Genomic DNA, 24,357 nt, shown 5'->3' with positions numbered 1-24,357 from the left:
GCTGTGTTTCTCTAATTCAGGATTATTATCTAGAAATTTGTCTGTCTTGTTGGTCTTACTTTATACTTGAGTGAGAAAGTAGGTTGTTATTAGGCCCAGACACGGTGGGTCCGGGTGGTCCCTGTGGGCACACCCCCCCGACCAAACTTGGTCAGAAGCACATCTTCCGGGAGCCCACCCTGAAGGTGGAGAGTGGCCAAGGGCGGAGGTCTTGGGTACAAGGGGAGGAGGAGGCACCTTGTTTGGTGCCTGTGGTGCAGAGAAAGATAAGCCACGTTCCTCGGCTTTTTTTCACAGTGAAAGTTGAGACTTAAAAATTTAAAAGTTTGACTTTCAGAACAAGAATAAGATTGAGAGGCTTCTGGGAAGATGGTGGAATAAGAAAGCCAGGAATCTGACGTCTACCTCGCAGGCAGGATCTGCTGGATGCAGCTGTTCTGTAACTACGGAATCTACCAAAGGCTTAAAGCTTCCACGGGAGCATGTGGCAGTTAATTTTGGTCAATTTCAGCTTTCTACCCCACACCTGTTCCTTCATTTTTCTCTTTCTCCTTCTGGGAGCCAGACATTGAAGACTAGGACGTACAAAAATAGCTGTGCATACGGGGCTGCCCAGGGAGAGGCTCAGAAACGGCCCGAAAAGACCATGGCACAGGTGCAGCCTAGAACTATCAGAAAAACAACAGACAAAGCAACAACAAAAATGGCAACCCAGGGGAACAGGAGACCTCTTTTCAGAGTGTTACCACAGGTCCGGTTGTCAACAGTGACAAGGCATACCAAGAAATAGCGAAGTATGGCCCATTTAGAGGGAAAAAAATAAAAACAAACTGTCCTTGAAAAGGATCTGTTGGCAGATACACTAGACAAATACTTTTAAACAACTGTTTTAAAGATGCTCAAGGAAGTCAAAGAACATGTGCAGAACGTCAAGAGGATGGTAAGAGCCTAAGAGGCCTGCGGGACACCATCGGCTGACCAGTGCACGCGTTGTGGGGTCTGTGAAGGAGAAGAGAAAGAAAGGTGCACAGAGAATATTTGAAGATAAAAATGGTTGAAAATGCACCAAGTTTAATAAAAGACATGAATGTAAACATTCAAGATGTCCCATGAACTCCAAGTAAGATGAACTCAGATCCACACCGAGACATATTATTAAGCTTTTGAAAGACAGAGAGGACGTTGAAAGCAGCAAAAAATGCTTAAGGGGGCCCTGCAGAGTGAAATGAAAGAACAGTAGACAGCAGCTTGAAGCCAAATGAAGAAATCCAGATCTCAGTAAAGGTCAATACGTGGGCAGTCGTAAAAGCTAGTATTGTAAGAATAGGTTGTAACTCCACTTTTTGTTTTTTACATGATTTAGGATACTAGTGCATTTAAATGAAGTATTTGTTTTTGAACGCAGAATGTACTAAGAGGTAATTTTGTGATACCAGCAACCTGAAGGGCTGGGAACTGAGCTTTAAAGGGGAGTTGTTCATGCCGTTGAAGGTAAGCTGGTACAAATTCAGATCAAAGTGTTACAACTTTAGGATGTTAAATGCAACCACCACAGAGAAAATCACCATAGAATTTACAGAAAAGGAAATGGGAAATGGATGTAAACATTAGCTACAAGAAGCCAACTTAAGACAGTGATGCAAGAAAGAGAGGCAAAAAGAGCTAAAAAACTATAGGACATGTGGAAAAATATTATATGCAAAATAACAAGTCCTTACAGTAAGTTTTAAATGTAAATGGATTAAATTCTCCAATCAAAAGACAGAGTGCATAAAAGCATGTGATCAACCTACATTTTGTCTTCAAAGTACTCAGTTTAGGTGCAGAGATGAATAGGTTAAAGTGAAAGCATGGGAAAAAGATGTTCTATAGACATAGTCTCCGGAAGAGAGCAGTAATAGCAGACAAAATAGACTAAAGTTTAAAAATTACAAAAGACAAAGGACATTATATCTTAATAAATTAGGCTTAAATACAGTGAGAACATAAAACAAAAAACATTTAGACACCCTAATGACAGACCATCAAGACACATGAAGCAGAAACTAACAGAATTGAAGCGAGAAGTAGCTCTTTAATTGTAGCTGGAGATTTCAGTATAGCACTCTCAACCAGACAGAAAAGTCAGGAAATAGAGTATACAGCAAGCCAACTAGATCTCAGACATGAATATAGAGAACACACCCCCAACAACAGCATCCACTCTCTTCTCAGATTTCCCTGGGACATTTTCCTAGATACAGATTCAGTCTCAGTAGATTTAACAAGATAGATAACGTGACAAGTATCTTTTCAGACCACAGGAGATAAAGTCAGAAATCAATAACAAAACTGGAAAATTGACAAAATTATGGAAATTAACCAATGCAGTCCTAAACAATGAAAGAAGAAACCATAGGGAAGATTACAAAATACTTTGAGGAAACTGACTTATGAGATGCGGCGAAAGCAGTGATAACAGAGATTTATAGCTATAAACACTTACATTAAGAAACAAGAAAGATCTCAAAATCAATGGCCTAACTTTACAAGTTCAGGCACTAGAAAAATCAAACTAAACTGGTAGTGAGTAGAAGGAAGAAAATTTAATAAAAATTAGACCAGAGCCAAGATTAGAGAACAGAAAAACAATGGAGGAGATCAAGAAACCAAAAAGTGCTTAGATGAATAAAAGTGGCGAACTTTTAGTTAGGTTTACTAAGAAAGATTTACATTACTAAAATCAGAAATGAAAATGGGAACATTTCTGCTGGCTCTACGGAAATGAGGATTATCAGAGAATAATAGGAACAATTGTATGTCAAATTAAAAAACCTAGATGAAATGGGCAAATTCCTAGAAACAAAACCTGCCCAGATTTAATCAAAATAAGTAAAAGTCTGAATAGACCTTTGACTAGTAAGGAGATTGAATCAGTACTTTAAAATCTCTCTCTGGACCTAGTGGCTTCCCTGGTGAATCTTACCAAACATTTGAAGAATAACTACCAGTCCTCAAGTTTTTCCAAAAAATTGAAGAGATGGGAACACATTCTGATTAATTCTGTGAAGCCACCATTAATACCCCGAAGCCAAAGACACCACAAGTACAGAATACCTACATGCCTGAGGAGCACCGATGGAGAAATCCTCAACAAAATACTGGCAGCGTATTTAAAAGATCATACAATGTGAATACGAGCAGTGTATTGAGAAGATTATACACCATGACCTAGTGGAATTTATTTTTGGAATGCAAAGACGTTTTGACATAAGAAAATTAATCGTAGTAAACACATAAGCAGAGTGAAAAAAAATGATCATCTCAATATTTTATTAAAAGCTTTTTTTATTAGGGATGGGATCTTGCTCTGTCACCCAGGGTGGAGTACAGTGGCGTGATCATGCCTCACTGCAGCCTGGAACTTGCTGGGCTCCAGCTTCTACCTTATGCCCTCAAATAGCTGGAATGACAGGTGCCAGGCTAATTTTTTGATTTTTTATTTCTTTGCACAGACAGGGTCTCTGTGTTGCCCAGGCTGGTTTTGAACTGGCTCAAGTGATCGTCCCACTTTGGCCCCCCAAAGTGCTTGGATTACAGGTGTGAGCCACTGTGTTCAGGTGTAGTCATCTCAGTCGATGTAGAAAAAGTATTTCAAAAAACTCAGCATCCTTTTATGACAAAAAGAACAAACTAGGAGTAGAAGGAAACTACTTCAATATAGTTAATGCCATATATGAAAAACTCAAAGAGAAAGAATATCAAGGTGAAAGACTGAAAGCTTTTCCTCTCAGATCAGGAACAAGGCAGAGGTGCCCACCCTGGCCTTTTCTATTCAACGTAGTCCTGGAAGTTACTGGCGAAGCAGGTCTGTGAGAGAAAGAAATACAAGGCGTTCATATTTGAAGGGAAGAAGTAAAACCATCTCCCATTTGTTGATGATGTGATCTTATATGCAGGAAATCTGAAAGAATCCACTAAAAAACTATTAGAACTAACAAAGGTTACAGGATGTAAACAGGAAAATCACTTGTGTTTCTGTACACTAACAATGAAAATCTGAAAAGGAAATTAAGAAAATAATTCCATTTGCAATAGCATCAAAATAATGGAATACTTAGGAATTAACTTGGCCAAGGAGGTGAAAGACATACAGTGAAAACAGCAAGACATTCTTAAGAGAAATGAACAAATGGAAACGCACCCCATGGTTATGTATAGAACACAATATTGTTGAGATGTCAACACTACCCAGCTTAATCTGTAGATTAAATGCAATCCCCGTCAAAGTCCCAGTGATTAGTTTTTCAGAAATAAAAAAATCCTAAAATTCATACGGAATCTCAAGTGACCTCAAATAGCCCCTACAATCTTGAAGAACGAAGCTAGAGGACTCATACTTCTGGTTTCAAAACTACAGATCTGTAATGAAAGACCTACAGACTAAAGGAATAGAATAGAGAGCCCAGCCAAAGATCCTCACATGTTTGGTCGAGTGATTTTTGACAAGGGAGCCGAGACCATGCAACAGGGAAAGGGCAGTCTTTTCAGAATATAAAGCTTAAGACTGTATAAGAAAATGTGCAGCAGCCGGGTCGGTGGCTCACTCCTGTAGTCCCAGCACTTTGAGGGGCCGAGGTGGGTGGATCACTTGAGGTCAGAAGTTTGAGACCAGCCTGGCCAACATGCTTGAAGCCAAATGAAGAAATCAAGATCTTCGTAAAGATAAATATGTGGGCAATTATAAAAGCTAGTATTGTAAAAGGCGAAACCGTGTCTCTACCAAAAATAATAAAAAAAAAAAACTAGCCGACGAGATTGCATGCACCTATAGTCCCAGCTACTCGGGAGGCTGAGGCAGGAGAATTGCTTGAACCCAGAAAGTGAAGGTTGCAGTGAGCCGAGATCGCACCACTGCACTCTAGCCTGGGTGACAGAGTGAGACTCTGTCTCAAAAAACAAAAGAAGAAAACAGCAGAAGCTTCAGGAAGGCATTGGATTGGGCAGTGATTTTTTTGGATGTGACACCAAAGGCACAGGCAAAAATCGACAATGTGGACTTTATGAAGATCTAAACCTTTCTTGCATCAGAAGACAATGTCAGCAGAGTAGAAAGAGCCCACGGAATGGGAGAAGCAGCCCCTGGATCTGGTAGGGGATTAATATCCAGGATATATGGAAAACTCTTAAAGCTCAATGTCAAAACAACCTGATAGGCATTTCTGCAAAGAAAAATCTGTGACTGCCTTATAAGAACGTGAAAAGGGGCTCAATGTCACCGTCATGAAGGCAACATAGATGAAACTATGAAGGAAAACAAGCACTGATGAGGATGTGGAGAAGTCAGAGCCCGGGACGCTGTTGGATGTAAACAGGCGCAGCCACTGTGGGAAACCAAATGGCTGTTCTTCACAGAATTAAAAATAGAATTGCCCATGGACGGCAGTTCTGCTCAGTGTGTTTATCCAGAGACGTTTGTACACCCACATGCACATGCCCCACTGCAGGGTGGCTGCACGCGGGAGGCACCTGAAGCGTCCACCCGTGGATGAATGGGCAAGCGAAGTGTGCTGTGTACGGACGGCGGAATCATTCTTTGAAAGGAAATCCTGTCACACTGCAACACGGATGCCCCTTGAGGACATTATACTAAGTGAAATATGCCAGAAATGAAAAGACAAATACTTGCTTATGTGAGGTACTTAGAGTCGTCGAACCATGGCGACAGGAAGTGGAATGGTTGCCAGGAGCTGAGGGAGAGGGGTGGGGAGTGAATGTTGAATGTGGAGGGGTCTTCCCTTTGGAAGGATTCAGTGGTCTGGAGGTGGACAGCGGTGGCGCCCGCCGCACCCTGTGAACGTGCCCAACGCCACCGAACCACGCACTTAGAAACGGTTAAGACGGTAAATTTTATGTGTATTTTACCACAATGAAAGATTGGAAAGCCGTGCAAAGTGCGAAGGAGAGCTAAGTGCTTTGAGCTGGCTCAGTAAGTCACTGAAAGTTCCAATACGAGACTAGTTTTAGAAGAGTCGATTTTGCAGAAGGAGGTGGAAATGAGTCCTTTTTTCCCAATCTTGAATTACCATAAGCATCTTGAGCGTTGTGGAACTTAACATAACACAGCGGGCAGCCGTGCCTCAGAGCGCTTCGTGTGGGCGCGTGTGCGGTCAGCACCTGCGTGTGTGTGCTGGCTTCCGTGCCTGTGTTCCTTCTCAGCCTTGGAAGGGGTTGAAACTCGGGGCTGCTGATTCGGAAGGAGTAGGGGTGGGAGCAGCCCCTGGCTTCATGAGGAAGGGGCTCTGACCGGGCACGGGGGCGCCCCTGTGGGCAGGATTGCTGGAGTCCAGTTCAAGGCCAGCCTGGGCAGCGTAGAGAGACCCTGCCCCTAAAGAGAGAACGGGGCCCAGTGTCCAAGGAGAGCCTGGGGAGGGAGGCAGAGGCCAGGGTTCTGTGAGGGTCTGGAGTTGGGGCTCTGGGTGGCCGTGAGAATGCGCCAGGCGTGTTGGGTTCCAGCTGGGTTGACTTTGAGGGTCTGGTGGGATGAACCCTCCTGGCTCCACGGTCACTTTGAGGTAGCCTCACTCTGACCTCTGACCTTCAGCATGGCATGACCTTTCCGAGGTGACCCAGGTCTCCTACACGTCAGCCTGCCTGTTCTTAATACACAGTCGAGGGCTGCGTTCATTGGAATGTTCTGGTGACAACGCCCACTTCATTTCTGTGCCTGGCAGCACTGTTTTACTCCTGGTTGGGAGCATGGCCGCCTCCCGGTTCAGCTTCCTCCCATGTCCCCGGTGAGTGGGGCCGCTGCCCTCGAGGACCCTGGGTTCGCAGCCAACCTGGCTGGCACAGCCATCCTTTCCCAAGCTGCCCTCGGGCGAGTCAAGCACTTCTGCTTCCTGGGTTCCTGAAAGAACTCAAAGGCAAAATGCAACTCAGGCTTCAGTCTTCGGTGCATAGCCCCAAGTTTCCTTCTCTTTCTGTGAGTCTTCACTGCCCGGCGTGATGGATGGGCCTGGGCTCAGGACCTGATTCCACAGGCTCCTGCCCCTCCCGCAGGCACCGGGGAGGGAGCTGAAGTGCACAGTGTCTTCCGGGCTGGTGTGGCCACCCCCAGCCACCGCCCCGTCTCAGATGTCCCGTTGCAGCCATGCTTCTGCCTCGTCTCCAGCTTGAGTGCCGGCCAGCACCGCGCACAAGCTGCCCTCTGTTCCGGAAGCACAGACCGTGCGTGTGGCCACGCGTCTGCGACGTAAACTCACATCTGTGCCAGGACGTTTGCGGACAGTTTTTTATTGATGGAGTAGGCAGTGGAAGATGTTTGGTACAGCGTCTTCCATCAGTACATCGATTTAGGTAACCTGTTAACACACCCACAAGGTCTTTAATCACGGACTTTCTCTGTCTGTTGGGGTCTTAGATTTCGATGTGCCAGTCGCTTGTGCTTGGGCCCTCTGGGCACTAAGAGCCACACTGCTGTGTGTGTGAAATCGGGGCCTGGCCCTCACACTGCCGTCTGGGTGGGAAGTCTGCGGCCCTCAGCGAGGGCACGTTTGCTTGTTTGGGAGAGTGTTCTCATTTCAGTTTTTTAAGGGGATTAGAGCTGCTAACTTAACATTTATATTTATATTTGGAGGAGAGACTTGTCCTTGGTGAATGAGAAGTGTCTGTAACTAGTTGGGTTTTAAACTCCGTCAGGCTGACGGCGCCCTCACTCCCCTCTGTTCGCCCCCTGGAGCTGCGAGTGCCCTTAGGTGACAACCCCACTCCAATACGGTTTTTGTAATTTCCCTGACTTGGAACTGAGACTCTCAGAAGGAGATTTTTAAGGAAGGATTTGTTTTTTAGTTAATTTTTCTCCCGGAGCAGGAAACACATTTTTTACATGCAGTAACTTTAATATGTTTTATTTTACAGCTTAGGAATTGCAATTTTAAAAGCAAGAACTCAGAATGTCGTTATTGTAAGCTGTGTTTCGTATCAGCGTATCAATAGTTTTTATATTAATGTGGGGGCAGTTCATATTGAAGAATGGAAAAATAAATTACAGTAAGAAAGTGATGTTTACATAGGAAAAGGCAAACTGGTTTACGATCTGGTTAATTAGATAGTTGCTGCCTTGGCGTTCCCGTGTTAGCTGGACATTCTTACAGCAGCAAATTCCATCTAAAAACGGTAAGAATTCAGTAAGGAAGAATGGATGCTCGCGGGCAGGCCCTTCACGTGGAGGCGCTTCTGAGAGTTCCCACACTGACAGCAGCGTTGCTGCTCTGAACCGTTTTTGGGGTGACTGGGCAGGGAGGGCACCCGTGGGCGACCCCGCAGGCTGCGCCCAGGACGCCTGCGCACACTTCACTTCTCAATCTTCAGTTTCCACTCGACTTTCCCTTCATACGGGTCGTGGGGGTTGTCGAAGGTCACGTGCTCCGCCATGACCTTGCACACGATGGCAACCTGAGCGTTCCTGGGGACGTTGAGGAGCTTTGCTGCCACCAGAGGGTTGCTGTAGTGGGGCTGAAGTGGGGGTGCGGAAAGGAGAGGCGTTTCAAAACTCTCTGAAGTTAGGGAGAGACAACTGAGCGAGGGCAGTGTCAACAGTCAGGCTGGTACAGAGGGGCAGCTCTCGGGTGAGACTGGGCATGCCCTGGAATTTGCTGAGATAACACCTCCCTGCTTGAAAATGGAGAGGAGCTGTCTGGAGGGCACAGACAATACCAAGAGTAAGTTCGGCTTCAAAGTATTATGATGATAAACATAAAAATAAAACAGGAAAAGCATTCGGCATGGAGGAAAAGCTTTGAAGTGGATATGCAGCTGTTTAAAAGGATCTGGGAGGTAGAAAAACTAGTCTGGGTGTGGTGGCTCACGCCTGTAACCCCAGCACTTTGGGAGGCTGAGGCAGGCTGAGTGCTTGAGCCCAGGAGTTTGAGACCAGCCTGGGGAACATACTGAGACCCTTTCTCTACAAAAAATACAATGGTGATGTGTGCCTGTGGTCCCAGCTTCTCAGGAGGCTGAGGTGGGAGGATTGCTTGAGCCCAGGAGGTTGAGGCTGTAGTGAGCTAAGATTGCAGGCTGCACTCCAGCCTGGGTGACAGAGTGAGACCCTGTCTCAAAAAAAAAAAAAGAAACTAGAAGGGTTAGAGTTGCTATTTTCATGTGGCTTGTGAGGAATGTCTCCAGGTAGATACAAGAACCGGGGCTCGGGAAACACGCAGACCGTTCCACAGTCAGGACTGGCTAAGTCACGCCTTTGCTTCATTTTTGTACACGGAGGTTTTCCTTTCGCTAAGTGCGGTGAGGGAAGCGCGGGAGGAGGGAGCCTACCTGGGCTTTCTTCCCGTAGTAAGGGAAGTAGTGCAGACTGAAGGTGCCGTTGGGCGGGTAGTACTCGACCTGCAGCGGCTGGCGGAGCTCGTGGGGCTGGTCCTGGGGGGGAGAGGCCACTGCCTGAGTCGGGGGAGCTGGCGTGTGCCGTGTCTGTGTGCCCGCGTGTGTGTGCCGTGTCTGTGTGCCGTGTCTGTGCGCCTGTGTGTGTGTGCCCGCGTGTGTGTGCCGTGTCTGTGTGCCGTGTCTGTGTGCCGTGTCTGTGTGCCCGCGTGTGTGTGCCGTGTCTGTGTGCCCGCGTGTGTGTGCCGTGTCTGTGTGCCGTGTCTGTGCGCCTGTGTGTGTGTGCCGTGTCTGTGTGCCGTGTCTGTGTGCCCGCGTGTGTGTGCCCGCGTGTGTGTGCCGTGTTTGTGCGCCTGCGTGTGTGTGCCCGCGTGTGTGTGCCGTGTCTGTGTGCCGTGTCTGTGTGCCGTGTCTGTGCGCCTGCGTGTGTGTGCCCGCGTGTGTGTGCCGTGTTTGTGCGCCTGTGTGTGTGTGCCCGCGTGTGTGTGCCGTGTCTGTGCGCCGTGTCTGTGTGCCGTGTCTGTGCGCCTGCGTGTGTGTGCCCGCGTGTGTGTGCCATGTCTGTGTGCCCACGTGTGTGTGCCCGCGTGTGTGTGCCGTGTCTGTGTGCCGTGTCTGTGTGCCTGCGTGTGTGTGCCCGCGTGTGTGTGCCGTGTCTGTGTGCCGCGTCTGTGTGCCGTGTCTGTGTGCCCGCGTGTGTGTGCCCGCGTGTGTGTGCCGTGTCTGTGCACCTGCGTGTGTGTGCCCGCGTGTGTGTGCCGTGTCTGTGTGCCCACGTGTGTGTGCCCGCGTGTGTGTGCCGTGTCTGTGTGCCGTGTCTGTGTGCCGCGTGTGTGTGCCGTGTCTGTGTGCCCACGTGTGTGTGCCGTCTGTGCGTCGTGTCTGTGTGCCTGCGTGTGTGTGCACACGTGCGCCATGTTAAGTGCTTGCATGAACACTTTAGTGCATAATGGGCATAAATCAGATGCGATCTTTATAATCAGTGCTGAGATCTCTGCAAGGATGTAATTTGTTAGCACGCAAAATGCCCGGTGACCCCTCCAACTTGTGCTTCTAGCAACTTGAAGTCTTGGAAGGATGACCTAGGTGGGTGAAGCTGGGAATTTGCTTGCTTGTCTACACTCGAGCGTGGCCAAACTGGGTTGCGAGTTGGTGCGAGTGGGACAAGCAGACCCCTGCCGCCCAGACCAAGAGCGGAGGCTTCGAGGGAAGTGAGGTTCCCGCGGAAGCTCGGTGGGAAGGCGCCACGTAGTGATGGAACCACGCTGTGGAGCCTTTGCCTGTGGGTGTAACAGTGGAAGCAAACCTTACGAGACATTTAATTAAAAAAATTTGCTTTTAAAAAATGTTGACTTAAAAAGCAGTTTTGAAAAACGCCTGGAATTAGCCTGAGATCAGTGCCAACTCTTAGCAGTCTGAATACTAAACGCAAGATGGCATATTTTGTAAAGCAAATGAAAAGAACAGAACTGGGGGGAGTGCACTGGCCTTTCCGCATCGCCACCAGGCGTTTAGAAACGAGCTGCTCGTGTGCTGCCCGGATGCTTTTGGAAGCAGAACAGTGAGGAAAATGCACCGTTTTCCTTGCCGGGTTTTACCCCCGACGGTGGAACTCGCTGTGGTGGTGTTTACGCCTGGTTTACTGTGCCAACAGCCGACACTCCTGGACAGAACCAGGCGGGCCGTGCCATGTGGACCAGCGTGACCCTGACGAGCTCCTTGCCTGGGGTACCCCTGCCCGCCGAGCGGCTGTACTCACCAGGAAGGCGCAGTCCACTCTGGGGGCCGAGCCATTGCTGGGGAGGAACTTGACGATCTAGAAGGGAAAAGCGTGAGTGTGCCCCCTCCCATGTGAGCTGCAGCGGCGCCCGCCTGTGGAGCTGGGGCTGAGAAGGGCCCTTGTCTGGTTTGTGACTTCCCTTGGAGGAATCTTCATGGGTGTCACTAACTCATCATTCGGAGCCACAGCCCTCCCCCCACCCACCCATCGCCAGGCCGCTTGACCCAGGCTGCAGGAGGTGGCTGGCAGGTGGCAGATCTGGGGGGGCGATCTTAGCCCTCGAACTGTGTCCAGGCCAGCCTGCCTCACTGCAGGACTGGGTCCACCTCCTGCTCTGCGCAGCTCTTCTGGAAACCTCTCTCTGGCCCACTCTGGTCTCCAGCCCCCTTCCCCACACCTCATCCCTGGGCTTCTCCAGCTCCAGCCGTCCCTTCCCGTGCTCCGAGGGGGGCAGCTGCCATGAGACAGGCACAGTGACTGCCACACCCTGCTGGGATCCCTGTCGCAGCCCCTCTGTGCCGGCCGTGCTGAGACCCCAGCTGACAAAGGGTCCTGTGAGTTGTGGGGGCACAAGTGTACAGCGTCTTCAGTGGAAAAGGAACCGTGCAGCTGCCCGGAGGCCCAGCGCAGAGCTGCTGGATGGTCCATGGAGTGGTGGCCCTAAGCCCTCTGCCAGGGGTGACCTCCCCACACCCCTAGGGTGCCCTGGTTCCATGTTGGAAGACTGCTTTAGAAGGTGCCAAACCCCTCCCAGCCCTGGCTCTAGAACCTGAGGCCCCTTTACCCGGCCCTGGCGTCTCTGGCCGCTCTGAAGGGGCCCTGGCCTCGCAGAGACCCCCATTCGAGCGGTTCCACGTGTTCCAGAGGGCTGGCCACGTGCTGGTGTCTGACGAGTGGTTATAAATTTGTATCTAAGAGCCAAACAGGATGGGTGTGTGCCGAACCAAGGTACAGGATGGTGAGGCCAGAGTCCTCGTCCCCACTTGGGCCAGCCCCGGACGGGACACGTGTGCTCCCTGTGGTGGGTGTGAGTGAGAGACCCTGACCTCACTGTTGGAGGGGCGCACGGAGACCCTCAGTACTCACCCTGTTCATTTTAATGATAAAACACGGCTTTCCCTCTTCAAAGCCGAAGTTGGGATCCGCCAGGCCCGAGCAGTTCTGCAGCATGTCTGCCGTGAACTTGCAGGAGAACTTGGTGTGGTTTGGAGCAAGGAAACGCTCCTGGAAGAAGTACTGGTCGGAGGTGCAGTTGATGCTGTCCTCCTGGGCTGCTGGAGAGTAGCCTGCGGGACGGACGCACCTGCCAGCCCCGCCCCGCCCTGGCCCGGACGCCCGGCTGCCCCCGGGAAGGCCTCGAGCCCTGAGTGCGAGTTTCTTACAGAATAAAGTCGAAGCTCTGGAGCCATTTCACACCTTACCTGCTAGGAAGGTGTGGAGAGTGTGTGTGAGGTCTGCCCAGGTTCTGTTATCAGAGACGTTGTAGACAATTTCCAGGCCTTTCTCCCCATAAACATCTGGCCTTAAGGTTACCCCTGGAGAGAGAGAACTCGGGTTTAGTGTCTCCGAATGCTGACCGCATCCAAGCCATCGGCTCTGAAGTGGCCGAGGATACACCAGAGGCTGTGGCCCAGGGCTGGGGTCCAGGTCTTTCCGGCAGCCCGGGAACCTGCGGAGTAAGCTTGTCTGCAGCACAGGAAAGCAGGACCCCAGGACAGCACGGTCAGCACGTGGCCCAGGTGCCCTGCCTGGGATGTGGAACCTGGCCGGCTGCCGTCGGGGGGCGGCCGGGTCTCTCCAGCGGGTGCCTGCTCTGTGACAGGTGACGACTAATTGGGAAGCTGCAACTGGGTTTCTACGTAAGATTGTATCTGAACACGCAGTAAAACAATCTTCAGTGGTTTTGGTTAAGAACACAAGCAGTCTAACATGTTAATTGTCAAACTGAACACCAGAATGCACTGAGCTGTCAAGTGCGCATCCCTGAACCCCTTGCTGTTCTGCAGAAACGCAGGTGCACAAACGTGTTTGCTGCAGGTCCTCGGGACCCGCCCGCAACCCACACGCCTCTTGCCTTTCCGTTTCCCGTGCGACTGGGAGGCTCTTTTTTTTTTTTTTTTTTTTTTGGTCATTTCATGTCAACTTACCTCATTCTTTCCATAAACGAGGTTTCATTGTGTGAAGCCTGCAGTTTGCTTAGCAGGTCCCCTGTGGATGCAGCTGGCTTTACATTTGAGGCTAGGTGCGGCTGTTTTTATGGATGTTGTTAGAGTAACATCAGACACGGTTTAAAATGAAAATCCTCAGCAGGGCCTAAGGGAAAACGCGGGTCTGCACCTGCTCTGCACGCTGACCAGCGTGTCTGCCCTGCGGCCGCTGACGACTCGGATGCCTGTTCCTCTGTCCTCGCGCCCTGCTGGTGTGTAGCTGACCAGCAGGTCTTTCCTGCCTGTCTCCGGGCGGGCTCCTTTCCCGTGCATCCTTGCAGAAACGTTCCCCGTGCTTGTACAAGCGCAGGAGGTGGGTGGGAACTTTGTCTCCATAACCAAACCCTCTGTTTCATAATTAAGACTGAAGCCAAAGTCGGATATAATTTGGGGTCATTTTTCTCATGGAAAGAAGCTGAGGGGCCACTCGTGCCCTGGGGCTGCTCTTAAAGCCAGTTCAGGGGCCGGGAGGCCACCCTCGGGGGCACCTGTTGGGGGATGTGGCCCACTCTGGGGCTGCCGGGCTGGCTTCTCTGGGCTTCATTTCTCCGGGGGGGCACAGATCCCCCTGAGCATCTTCAGAGCCCCAGAGGGGCAGCCGGCCCGACGGCGTGGGGGCGTCTGGGTCTCCGGGACGTGGCATCCCCCGAGCTTACCTGGTGACCGTAGCTGATCTTGGTAGTCCGGCGTGTACGGGTCCACCGTCTGCATCAGCACGTAGAGGCACAGGGCGAAGAGCCCGGTCATCACCACGTAGAAGGCCACGTAGTACAGACTGATCCACACTGTGACACAAGGCGGGTGCAAAACTCACGTCGGCCATTGTAACGAGCACAATTCGGTGGCCTTCAGCGCATCCGCGACGAGGCACAACCATCTCCCCTACCTAGTTCCAGAACATTCTCACCCCCCAAAACAGAAACCCCGCCCCCACGAACAGTCACTGTGCTGCCCGCCCAGGCCTGCACCACCGGCTGCGTTCTGCCTCTGGCTTTGCCTGTCTGGACGTCCGCACACGCAGAATCCTGCTACCCAAGGCCCTCGCCCCCGGCTGCCTTCGCTCCAGACGCTGCTTGAGATGGGCCGAGGATGTGTCCCCACCCCAGCTCCAGCAGGAACTGAGGACCCTCTGAGGGGGGAGTTATGGTTCCCCCATCACAGGAAGGGAAACTGAGGCAGAGAGGTGCCGTCCTGCCCATGGTGGCCGGTAGTGTAGCTTCGAAGTGCACGGCCGGCCCTGCTTCCGCAAGGACATCAGGAGGAGGGAGGGAGGAAGGGGGCCCTGGGAGATGGCTCCGCTCAGCAGCAGCGGTGTCCGTGGGCACGGGCCGCTCAGGGCGCGGCTTCGTCTGCTGTGCTTCTGAGACTCCTGTGTGAGCTTCTCCCTCAGAGTCAGAACAAATGGAAGCCACTGCCAGCTCCTGGACACTGTGGCTGCCTGGATGCTGTCTCCGTCTCTGGGAATTAGCTTGCGTGGGTCACAGCAGGTGCTTTTAGGGTGTTTTCAGGGAAGCGCCACTGGGAGGAAGATGGCTTTGTGTTTGCTGCCTTTCCTCTTTCTGGAAAGTGATGAACTGGGCCTCCTCCTTCTCTCTTCTGCTCAGTGAGTCATTCTCCAATGACCCAAAACACAACCAAAGCAGGACCAAGTCAGAGAGAAGCAAGGGAGCGTGGGACCGAGAGGCGGCCCCTGAGCCGCGACGGGAGGCTGTGGCCTGTGGGCGGGGTGTCCTCTTCTGGCCGGGCCTCTCCTGTGAGTTGGGACAGTGCAGGTCTCCGAGCCGGGTCCCTTCTCCCTAAGCCGAGGTCTGGCACTCGGCTCAGGCCTGGGCCTTGCTCACCCAGCGTCCACTCCGAGTCCCTCCTTTCCCCGCACCGTCCCTGGCGACGGTGTTCTCGTGTGGCCTGGGCGTGTGGCCACCAGCAACTTGGCTTCAGGTTCTGGTTTTGGGTTTCCGGCTCAGCAACACGGGGCCAGCTGTGGTGGTAGTGGAGGGTTCCGTTCTCTTGCTGGCTCACGCCTGGCGCCTCCCTGGCACTGGCCCTGCAGGTGTGTGCCTCAGTGTCCCCAGGTCACTCCTGACATGGCTTCTATGTGACGTGGCCACCTGCCCCCAGGGACCTATGCTTGTGAAGGAAGGGGCCTCCGTCCCCCCACTGTGGGTCCTGTGGGTCTACCTCGGGGCCCATGGTGCACGGAGGTGATGTGGGCAGTGCACGTGTCCCCGGCGGCTGCTGACCCACTCCATGGCGAGTCTCAGACCCACCGGGCGGCTCGTCCCTGCCTTCCGGGTAGGAGCCGGAGGTTGGCCAGGCTGGGCCCCGGCTTGGGTGGGCCGTGCTCCCTGCACTTCCTGGGCACCCGCTTGCACCATGGTGTTCAGGGCGCGCCGCAGTGCACAGGGCAGGGGTTGGGAGGTGAGCGGGAGCCTCATTCCCGCCGGTCCTCTCTGCCTCTACCACGTCCCCCGCTTCTGTAAAAATGACGTGTTCTGTCCCTTTTGCTTTTGTCATTTCCCTTGAATTATGTTTTCCTGGGGGCCTAAAACTTTCTTATCCCCAAATGGAGGCCACGTCCACCAGCTGGGCAGTGAGACCATTCCAGAAGGTTCTCTCTGGCCCTGCAGCCAGGAGGCGGCACGGGGGAATCTCAGCATCTAGAAAGGCCTGAAAGATGGGGCTGTCCCCAGCCCTGCCCCTGGCCCAGGAGGCCCCTCCACCCAGGTCCCTTCCTCTCCAGGAACGGGGTATTTGTTTGACTTTAAATGTGCCATGGCTCCGGCTGGCTCTGGTGCCCTTTGAGACTGAGGAGCCTCCAGGGCGGGCTGCGGCCTTCACCAGTGCTGCGGTGTGTGTGGGAGGCTTGGCACCGTGTCAAGTGTGTTCCCAGCACATCTCAGCTGCGCATGCAGGTGGGGCAGGCCTGGAGCTCTGCATTCACACCTCAGCGCCGGGATTCCCAGAGCCGGGCACCGTGAGGACAGAGGAGGGCCCAGCCTTCCCTGGGAGCCGGGGGTGTTGCCTGGCCGGCCAGTGCAGCCGCATCCTGAGGCTCGGGGTCCTCGGGGAGGTGGGGACCTGTGGGTGCTTCCCCCAGACTCTCCCTTGAGGGGTGAGGGCGTTTCCCGGAATGGGTTTGGCAGCCCTGATGTAGGCGCGGACGCTTCCACCACTTGTGTGGCCTTGGAGGCCCAGGCATCTGCTTTCCTCCCAAGAGGGCCAGGCCGCCCGTGCCTCTGCGCAGTCACGGGGACAGGACCCTGCAGGGCGGACCTCGCACAAGGTGCAGGTGCTGCAGGCTGAGCCAGGCCGGGTCCCACCTCCCCTCCGCGTCTGGACGCCAGCGGCGTCCCGGAAAGAGCGGCTGCCGCCACGTCCTGGGAAAGCCCCCGATTCGGGTCACTGAGTGAATCTGTGCGACCAAGGAGCTGCCGTTGCCACTGTTTACGTTCTTTTAAAAATGATTCAGTTTAGAAATATACTTTTAAAATGCGATTCTCAGACATACGGCTGAAATTTGGGGCCAGTCTGTGGACACCCTCCACGGGCGGCGTTCTGCAGTCAGGTGCCAGGTCGACTCAGCCTTCGACACGCTCTGGGGACCCTCACTTTCCCGGGGAGGCAAGTGGGGCCCTGCCCGAAGCCTGTCCACGCTGTCTGGGCAGGAGCGTCTGGGTCTCACTGTCAGGGCCCCTCTGCTCCCCTCCTCCCGAGCTCACCCGGAGGCCGCGTTCTCAGAGCAGCCCCTCCGTGCACCCAGCCCACCTGCCGCCCCCAGCACGTACCCCACCGGGACAGGGTGCGGCCCAGCATCTGCCCCGTGTCCGGGTTCCAGCAGTAGCGCTGGAACTCCTCCATGCGCTGGCCGCACGTCTTCTTCTCCTGCAGCGCCGCCATCGTCCCTGGCCTGGGAGCCTCCCACCTGCTCCCTGCACCCGCTACGTCCAGACTGAGACCAGACGCCCTCCTCTGGGCTTTATAGTTTCCTCTGCTAGAGGTCAAAGGCATCGAGGGCAACAGATCCCAGAGAGAGCTCTGGGGCCGAGTTATCAGTGCTGGCCATCGCCTCCGCAAACACCAGGGGCTGCCAGGGCTGCGTTCCACACCCTGCTGCTCTTAGGACGCCCTTGGCTGCAGCTTTGCCCACTCTGATAGCGGCAAGGGTGCGTTCCCAGCGCGGCACTCACAGGCCCTGCCCCTTCCCTCCTCTCCTTCAGGAGGGAGATCAAGGTTGGAGCAGGGCCAGCCTGGACCCACTGTGTCCTCGACCTTGGGCTGAGCCAGCTGGGGCCGCCTCCCTGGCCTGGGAGGGTGTGAGGCAGAAGAATGAGGGGCCACCGGCTTTGTAAGCCCCTGGCCGTGGCCGCCCCGATTCTGGGTCACCCAGTGGAAGGCTGAGCCTGGCAGCTGGAGCTGAGTTGGCAGGAAACGCAGGGGTCCTGGGGGCCACTCTGCCTCCCAGATTCACCCAGAGCGGCAATGTCCTCTTAGGTCCCCAGAGGGCTGGGACACCGAGGGCCCTTTAGGGTATTTTTTTGTCTATGGAGGAATTCATAAACATAAACCCCTAAATCTAGAGGTCCCCGAAATGAAGTTCCCAGGAGCCCTGAGCATCTGTTGAACGCAGATTCAGCTCCAGTGAGCCCTGGGTGAGGGTGGGGGTGGGCAGACTGCGTTTCTAACAACCTGGTGGGAGGAAGTGAGGCAGGGGTCCAGGTGGGGGGTGCTCAGCCTGGGCGGCACATTGGGGTCACCGGGGGTCTGGGCAGTGCATCGGGGTCACAGGGCCAGGGCAGGGACCGTGAAGTCATCACTGCCCACTTCTGCCCAGAGATTCTGCCTGAGCCCCTCGCCCTGGGGGCGGAGCACGGGATGTGGAGCGCTGGCTTTGTGGTGCCCTGCAGAATCCCGGCTCAGAGGCTTCGCTGTTGCAGACGGGGGTCCTGGGTGGTGAATGCCATGGCCGCCCGCAGGGGGTTGACAGGAACGCAGGGGGTGAATGGAACGTGCACAGGGGTGTTTTGACAAATATGAATCAAAGTCAACTGAAATGAGGAGGCTTGTGCGTCCAGAATGACACACAGGGTTTCCCACAGTCACCTCTAGGCCGTTCCTCGCAGGGACCTGTGTAACCAAATTCATTTCTTAGAAGAAAGAAAAGCCCTCGAGGCATTATGCTGCTTTAATTTTTAAGATAATTTAGAGTTTGCAAAATGATCACCCTAAAATTCAAATGGAACGACATCATTTTAGCCTGCATTGCTATCATTTTTTTCCTTTTTTTGATTTCTAATTTTAATTTATTATTTTTTTTTTTTTGTAGAGATGGGGTCTCCCTGTGTTGCCCAGACTGGTTTAGAACTCCTGAGTTCAAGTGATCCTCCCACCTCAGCCTCCCGAAGTGCTAGGATTACAGGCCTGAGCCCCTGTGCCCGGCCGCGGTTTCCCAGTGGACTCATCCTACACATTTTCTTTAACATCTTACCCATTTTGACTTTGGAATTTTAGGGCAATAAAAGCACAGGATCTGGCAGTAGACCACAGTGTAATTGTTCACAGCCTGTGGCCCTGGGACCCCGAGTGCCGGCGTCAGACAGCACCTGAAATGAGCTCGGTATGAATTCCTTCCAAACATCTTTGAATGTAGTCTTCCTAATGTAGTCTCTGAATTTCCAGAAGCAGGCACAATGTTATCAGAATGACCTTCTTCTGGACACGTGCGTGTGGGAGGAGGGCCAGAGACCTTGGTAGAGGGCAGTTTTCCCGCAGCCTGCTATGAGAACGTGGTGCTCCATAAAAATTAGGTGCCAGACGATGAGGGGAGCCCAGAATCCCACCCCCTTCTGGCGGTCACTTGTCACCCTCTCTTCCCCCACCTGAGTGGTGTCACAGCCTAGTGGAAAGTCAGGACTGTGCCCACCACACCGTGACAAGGCCACCCCCAACTGTGGCATCCGTGGAGACCAGGTGGAGAGCCAGAGCTCCTACCCACCCATCCACCAGTCCTCGGGAGCCCGCCTGAAGTTTCCCAGTGGGAAGCCGAGACTTCCAGCCCTACGTGATGCTGACAAGGAGAAGCCGCTCCCTTTTGCTGCTGAAGTGGGGTCAGAGAAAGCCAGTAAACAGAGAAGGATTAAATAATAAGAAAACGTCCAGGTTTCAGTAGATAACCACTCGTCACACAAAGAACGAGGAAGATTTTAAAATGACTTAACACAGGCTGGGTGTGATGGCTCATGCCTTGTTATCCCTGAGCTTTGGGAGGCTGAGGCAAGATCATTTTAGAACAGGAGTTCCAGACCAGCCTGGGCATCTCTACTTAAAAAAAAGAAAAATGCTAAAAAATGAATTAGAGAAGACAATATATGCAACCCCAAGGTGACAGAGATGTCGGAATTAGCTGAGAACAATTTTAAAGCAGCCATGATCAAAATGCTTGAATAGCAGCTACAAGCAATCCTGAAACAAATGAAAAATTAGAAAGCTGCAAAATACGGAAAGCAGACGGATGGACCAGAAGTAACCAGCAAACCCACAGTCGTCGCTGGAGATCTCGGCCCTTCTGTCGGAACAATCGATGGAACGAGCAAACAGAGAATTAGCACGGACATGGGAGAGCTCCGCGCCGTCAGCCAACAGGATGCCATTGACAGTCCTGGACTACTCAACAGGGAACACACATTCTTTTTAGGTCCCCGTGAAATATATATCAAGATAGGCCGTATCTTGGGCCATAAAGGAAGTCTTAGCAAATTTAAATAATTTAAATCATACAGAGTGTGTTCTCCAATCACGACCGAATCAAATGAGATACTAATAGCAAAGATAACAGGAAAACCTCCTCCAAATCGGAAAGCGGAACAACATGCTTCTAATAACTCGTGAATCGAAAAGAAAGTTTCAAGGGAAGTTTTAAAAATATATGGAACTGAATGAAGAAAAAAATAGATCAAAACTCAAGGGACATAGCTAAAACTGTATTAAGAGGAAAATTTATAGCACTAAAAATGCATATTTTGGAAAAGAGGAAAAGTCTCAAAAAACCTAAGCTCTCATCTCACAAACCTAGAAAAAAAAAGAAAAGCAAATAAAGCAAAGGCAACAGACAGACAAAAAAACAAGCAGAAGGAAGAAACGGAAAGATAAGAGCCGGAACCGACGAACTTGAAAACGGAAAAGCCATCGGGAGGGCTGGTTCTTTGAAAAGATCAATAAAATTAATAAGCTTGTAGCTGGAGGGGCGTCTGAGATGACTGATGGCAGGAATGAAATAGGGGCTATCACCACAGACCCTGCAAACATCGAAAAGATAAGGAAGGAAATACTACACGCAATTCTACGTGCATAAACTTCACAACTTAGATGATGGACGGCTTCGTCAAAAATCACAATTCACCCAATTTCAAATAGATAATGTAAATAGCCTGTGACTATTAAGAAAACTGAGTTCATTTAAAATCTCCCCATAAAGAAACCTCTAGGCCCAGATGATTCATGGGACGAGTAAACCAAATGTTTAATAAAGAATTAACACTAATTTCTCACCATCTTTTGGAAAATAGGAGAAGTGGAACTGTTTCCCAACTCATAAGACTAGTGTTACCTTTACACCAAAGTTAGACAAGGATAGTACGAAAGAAGAAAACCACACTCGATATCCCTCATAAACATCGATGCAAAAACCATAAACAAAATATTGGTAAATTGAATCCAACAAAGTACAAAAAGCGGAAGCCTTGACCAAGTGGGACGTATTCCAGGAATGCAAGTCTGGCTCAGTGTTCGAAACCCCATCAGTGGGAACCACCGCATTAACAGGCTGAAAGGAAAAAAACCACACGATCATATCAATCAGTGAAGAAAAGGAATTTGATGAAATTCAGCTTCCATGTGTCAGAAGCTCTCAGCAAACCGAGCGGAGAAGGAAGCCTACTCAACTTGATTAAAAACATTGAAAAAACGCACAGCTAACAGAATGCCCAATGGTGAAAGATGGAACTTTTCCCCCCAGGACTGGGAAGAGGGGTCCCTCATTCTTAACCAGTATTGTACTGGAAGTTCTAGCTAGAACAATGGACAAGAAGAGGAAATAAAGCATGAATGTCAGAAAGGAAGAAATGAAACTGTCTTTGTTTGCAGATAACGTGAGTGCATATGTAGGAAATCTCAAAGAATCCATAACAGAACTACCGCTCATGAGAGAGTTTAAAAAGGTCTCAGAATATGACATGAAGGTGCGAAAATTCACCGTACGTCTATATACTAGCAATAGGCGTATGGATACCAAAATTAAAAATACAATGCCGGGCTGGGCACAGTGGTTCACACCTATAATCCCAGCGCTTTGGGAGGCTGAGGTGGGAGAATCACCTGAGGTCAGGACTTTGAGACCAGCCTGAGCAACATGAAGAAACCCCGTCTCTACTAAAAATACAAAATCAGCTGGGTGTGGTGGCACACGCCTGTAATCCCAGTTACTCAGGAGGCCAAGGCAGGAGAATCGCTTGAACCTGGAGGGCAGAGGTTGCGGTGAGCCAAGATTGCACCATTGCACTCCAGCCTGGGCAAAAAGAGCAAAACTCCATCTCAAAAAAACACACACAGAAACAAAACCACACTGCCGTTTATGACAGCTCGAAACCAAGGGGCATATTTAGGTGTGAATCTAAGAAAATGTGTGCAGGACTTGCATGCTGACACCCATGTAATACTGATGAAAGAAATCAGAGATTGAATAAACAGAGGCGCACCCCATGTTTACAGCTTGGAAGACTCAACAGAGATCAGTCTCGCCAAGTTGATACGTGGGTGTAACATAATTTCTGTCAAAATCCAAGCACGGTGTTTCGGTGGATAATACAAGATTATTTTAGAATTTATGTAGAAAAGCAAAGCAGCCGACATAAGTAAATATTTTCTTGCACATTTTGAACGTAGGGTTTTTTTGAAAACAGTTTTTGAAAAATTTTTTGAAAAACAAGAATAAAATGGGAGGACTCAGTCTACCCAATCTCAGAGCTTATTCTGTATCTACAGGAATCAAGATTGTGCGGTATGGTCAGAGGGAGACACACGGATCAACAGGACAGAAGAGAAAATCCAGAGGGAGACCCACACATTACGTGATTTCTGGCAAAAGCGCAAAAGGAATTCAATCAATGAAGCAAAATAGCCTTTTCAGCAAACGGTGCTGAGGCAATTGGGCATCCATTGGCCAAAGCGGGAGGAAAAAGAGCCTCAGCCTCTTAAACCTTATACAAAAATTACCTCAGTGGATATGAACGTAAGTGGAAATTGTAAAACTATAAAACTTTCAGGAAAAAGACGGGAGAAAATCTTCAAGATCTAGAGTTAGACAACATCAAAAACACGATCCATAATATTTATATTCCACAAAATTGAAAACTTCTGCCCTGTGAAAAGCTGTCACTGGGAGAGGAGATTCGAAAACCGTGTGTCTCACAAAGGAGTGGTATCTGATATCGACAGAATCTCAAGACTCATGACAGGAAAACAAACGATCCAGTTGTAACACGGTCAAAAGACGTGAAGAGACCTGTCACCCAAGAGCACGCACGGATGGCAGTCAACACGTGCAAAGGCGTTCGGCTACCGTTAGGGAAATGTGAATTAAAACCGTATGGGATACCCCACACCTGCAGGGCGGGCCCAAATGGAAGACCGTGGCAGCGCTAAAGCCTGGGAGGACCCTGAGGAGGGAGCTGCTCGCCGTCGCTGATGGGAACGTAAAATGGCTCGGCCACTCCAGAAAATAGCTTGTGGGTTTCTTCAAAACTAAACGTGCAATTACTGTGTGACCCAGCATTTAACCCAGAGAAATAGAAACGTGTATCCACACAGAGGCCTGCGCTAATGTTTACAGCATGATAGCTAAAAACGGGAACAGACCCAGGCGTCCTTCAACCGGTGGACGGAAGCAGACTGCGGCACCTCCTCCGCGGAGCACGACTCAGGTGAGGCGGGAGCGGCGGCCACACCCAGGTGTGCGGTGCTCCCGTGGACGACCGTGCTGAGTGAAAGATGCAGACCCCGAAAGGCCACCGTTCTTGGAGAAGTGGTGTTTGCCGCGTGTTGAGAAGGACAGGCTGGAGGAACATGCGTGCGACCTGTGAGGGGCCCAGCAGGGTCTCACGGATGGAGGCGGCCTTCGTCTCGACCCTATGGACGTCAGTATCCTCGCTGCTTGGCAAGATGCCCTCGCTACGGGAAACGGAGTTAAGCGTACGCAGGACCTCTCTGGATTGTCTTTTAACACTGCATGTGAATCTACAATGATCACAAAAGAGTTTAATTAGGAAGGGCTTTCCAGAGCCAAATAAATTTGGGAAACTGTGTACTTCTCTTTGGAGAGCCACGTTCACTCTGAAATCACGGAGGAAGCCCTGTGACAGGCATGTTTAACAACATGTTTAACCTGGTTTAACCAAACGCTTCTCCACACGACCGCACGTGGAACAGCCCCCAGTCCGATGGGAAATCGTCCTCCTCAGACCCTGCATCTCCGCAGCATCCGCGCCGCCTGCAGACTTCTCACACGTGCACGGTCTTGGCCCGTTGAAGCAGAGTCTTTATTCTAGCAAGGTCTCCGGGCCTTTTGTGTCTGTAGCTGTTTGAGGCGTGGCCCAGGACAGGCAGGGAGACATCGGCAGAGGCGACTTCACAAAGCTCTGCAGTTGCCCTGATGGGTGAGCAGGCAGGAAGGAGTTAAAGTGATTGGCCCAAGGTCACCAAGGTCACCGCTGTGAAGGGCAGGGCTGGGCCCCTGCAGGGCTCCTGGGATATCACTCACCTCAAATATTTACTCATGATCCACCTGCCAAAGCTCTCTAGAGGCCATAGGGACCTCGGCTCAGTCCGCAGGCCCTCGCTTCAGCCTCCTTGGTTGCTGCAGAGGACCCTGCACCCGGGTGCAGCCCCGGTGCCCTCCCACGGGTGCCTTTTCTCCTGCGTGGAACAGGGTGGGCTGGCGGTCTCAAC

At 51.4% G+C, this 24,357-nt stretch overlaps 1 protein-coding gene across 1 annotated transcript; it reads right to left on the bottom strand.

Annotated features, from left to right (window-relative positions):
• Positions 1 to 7,804: 7,804 nt before the first annotated feature.
• Positions 7,805 to 17,256, bottom strand: ATP4B (ATPase H+/K+ transporting subunit beta). Its single transcript, XM_012470667.2, has 7 exons — positions 17,145 to 17,256; positions 14,016 to 14,144; positions 12,574 to 12,687; positions 12,239 to 12,438; positions 11,132 to 11,188; positions 9,310 to 9,411; positions 7,805 to 8,496 (listed from the first exon to the last, which is right to left on the bottom strand). The coding sequence occupies exons 1-7, from the start codon at positions 17,254 to 17,256 to the stop codon at positions 8,335 to 8,337; spliced, it is 876 nt and encodes a 291-aa protein (XP_012326090.1). The 3' UTR covers positions 7,805 to 8,334.
• Between the last annotated feature and the right edge of the window lie 7,101 nt (positions 17,257 to 24,357).

The sequence above is a fragment of the Aotus nancymaae genome, unplaced genomic scaffold (genome assembly GCF_030222135.1).
Source record: "Aotus nancymaae isolate 86718 unplaced genomic scaffold, 86718_ANA_hifiasm-v0.15.2.pri h1tg000044l, whole genome shotgun sequence".
NCBI lineage: Eukaryota > Metazoa > Chordata > Mammalia > Primates > Aotidae > Aotus > Aotus nancymaae.
Note: the sequence above shows the minus strand (reverse complement) of the source record. Positions and strands in the feature narration are given on the sequence as shown.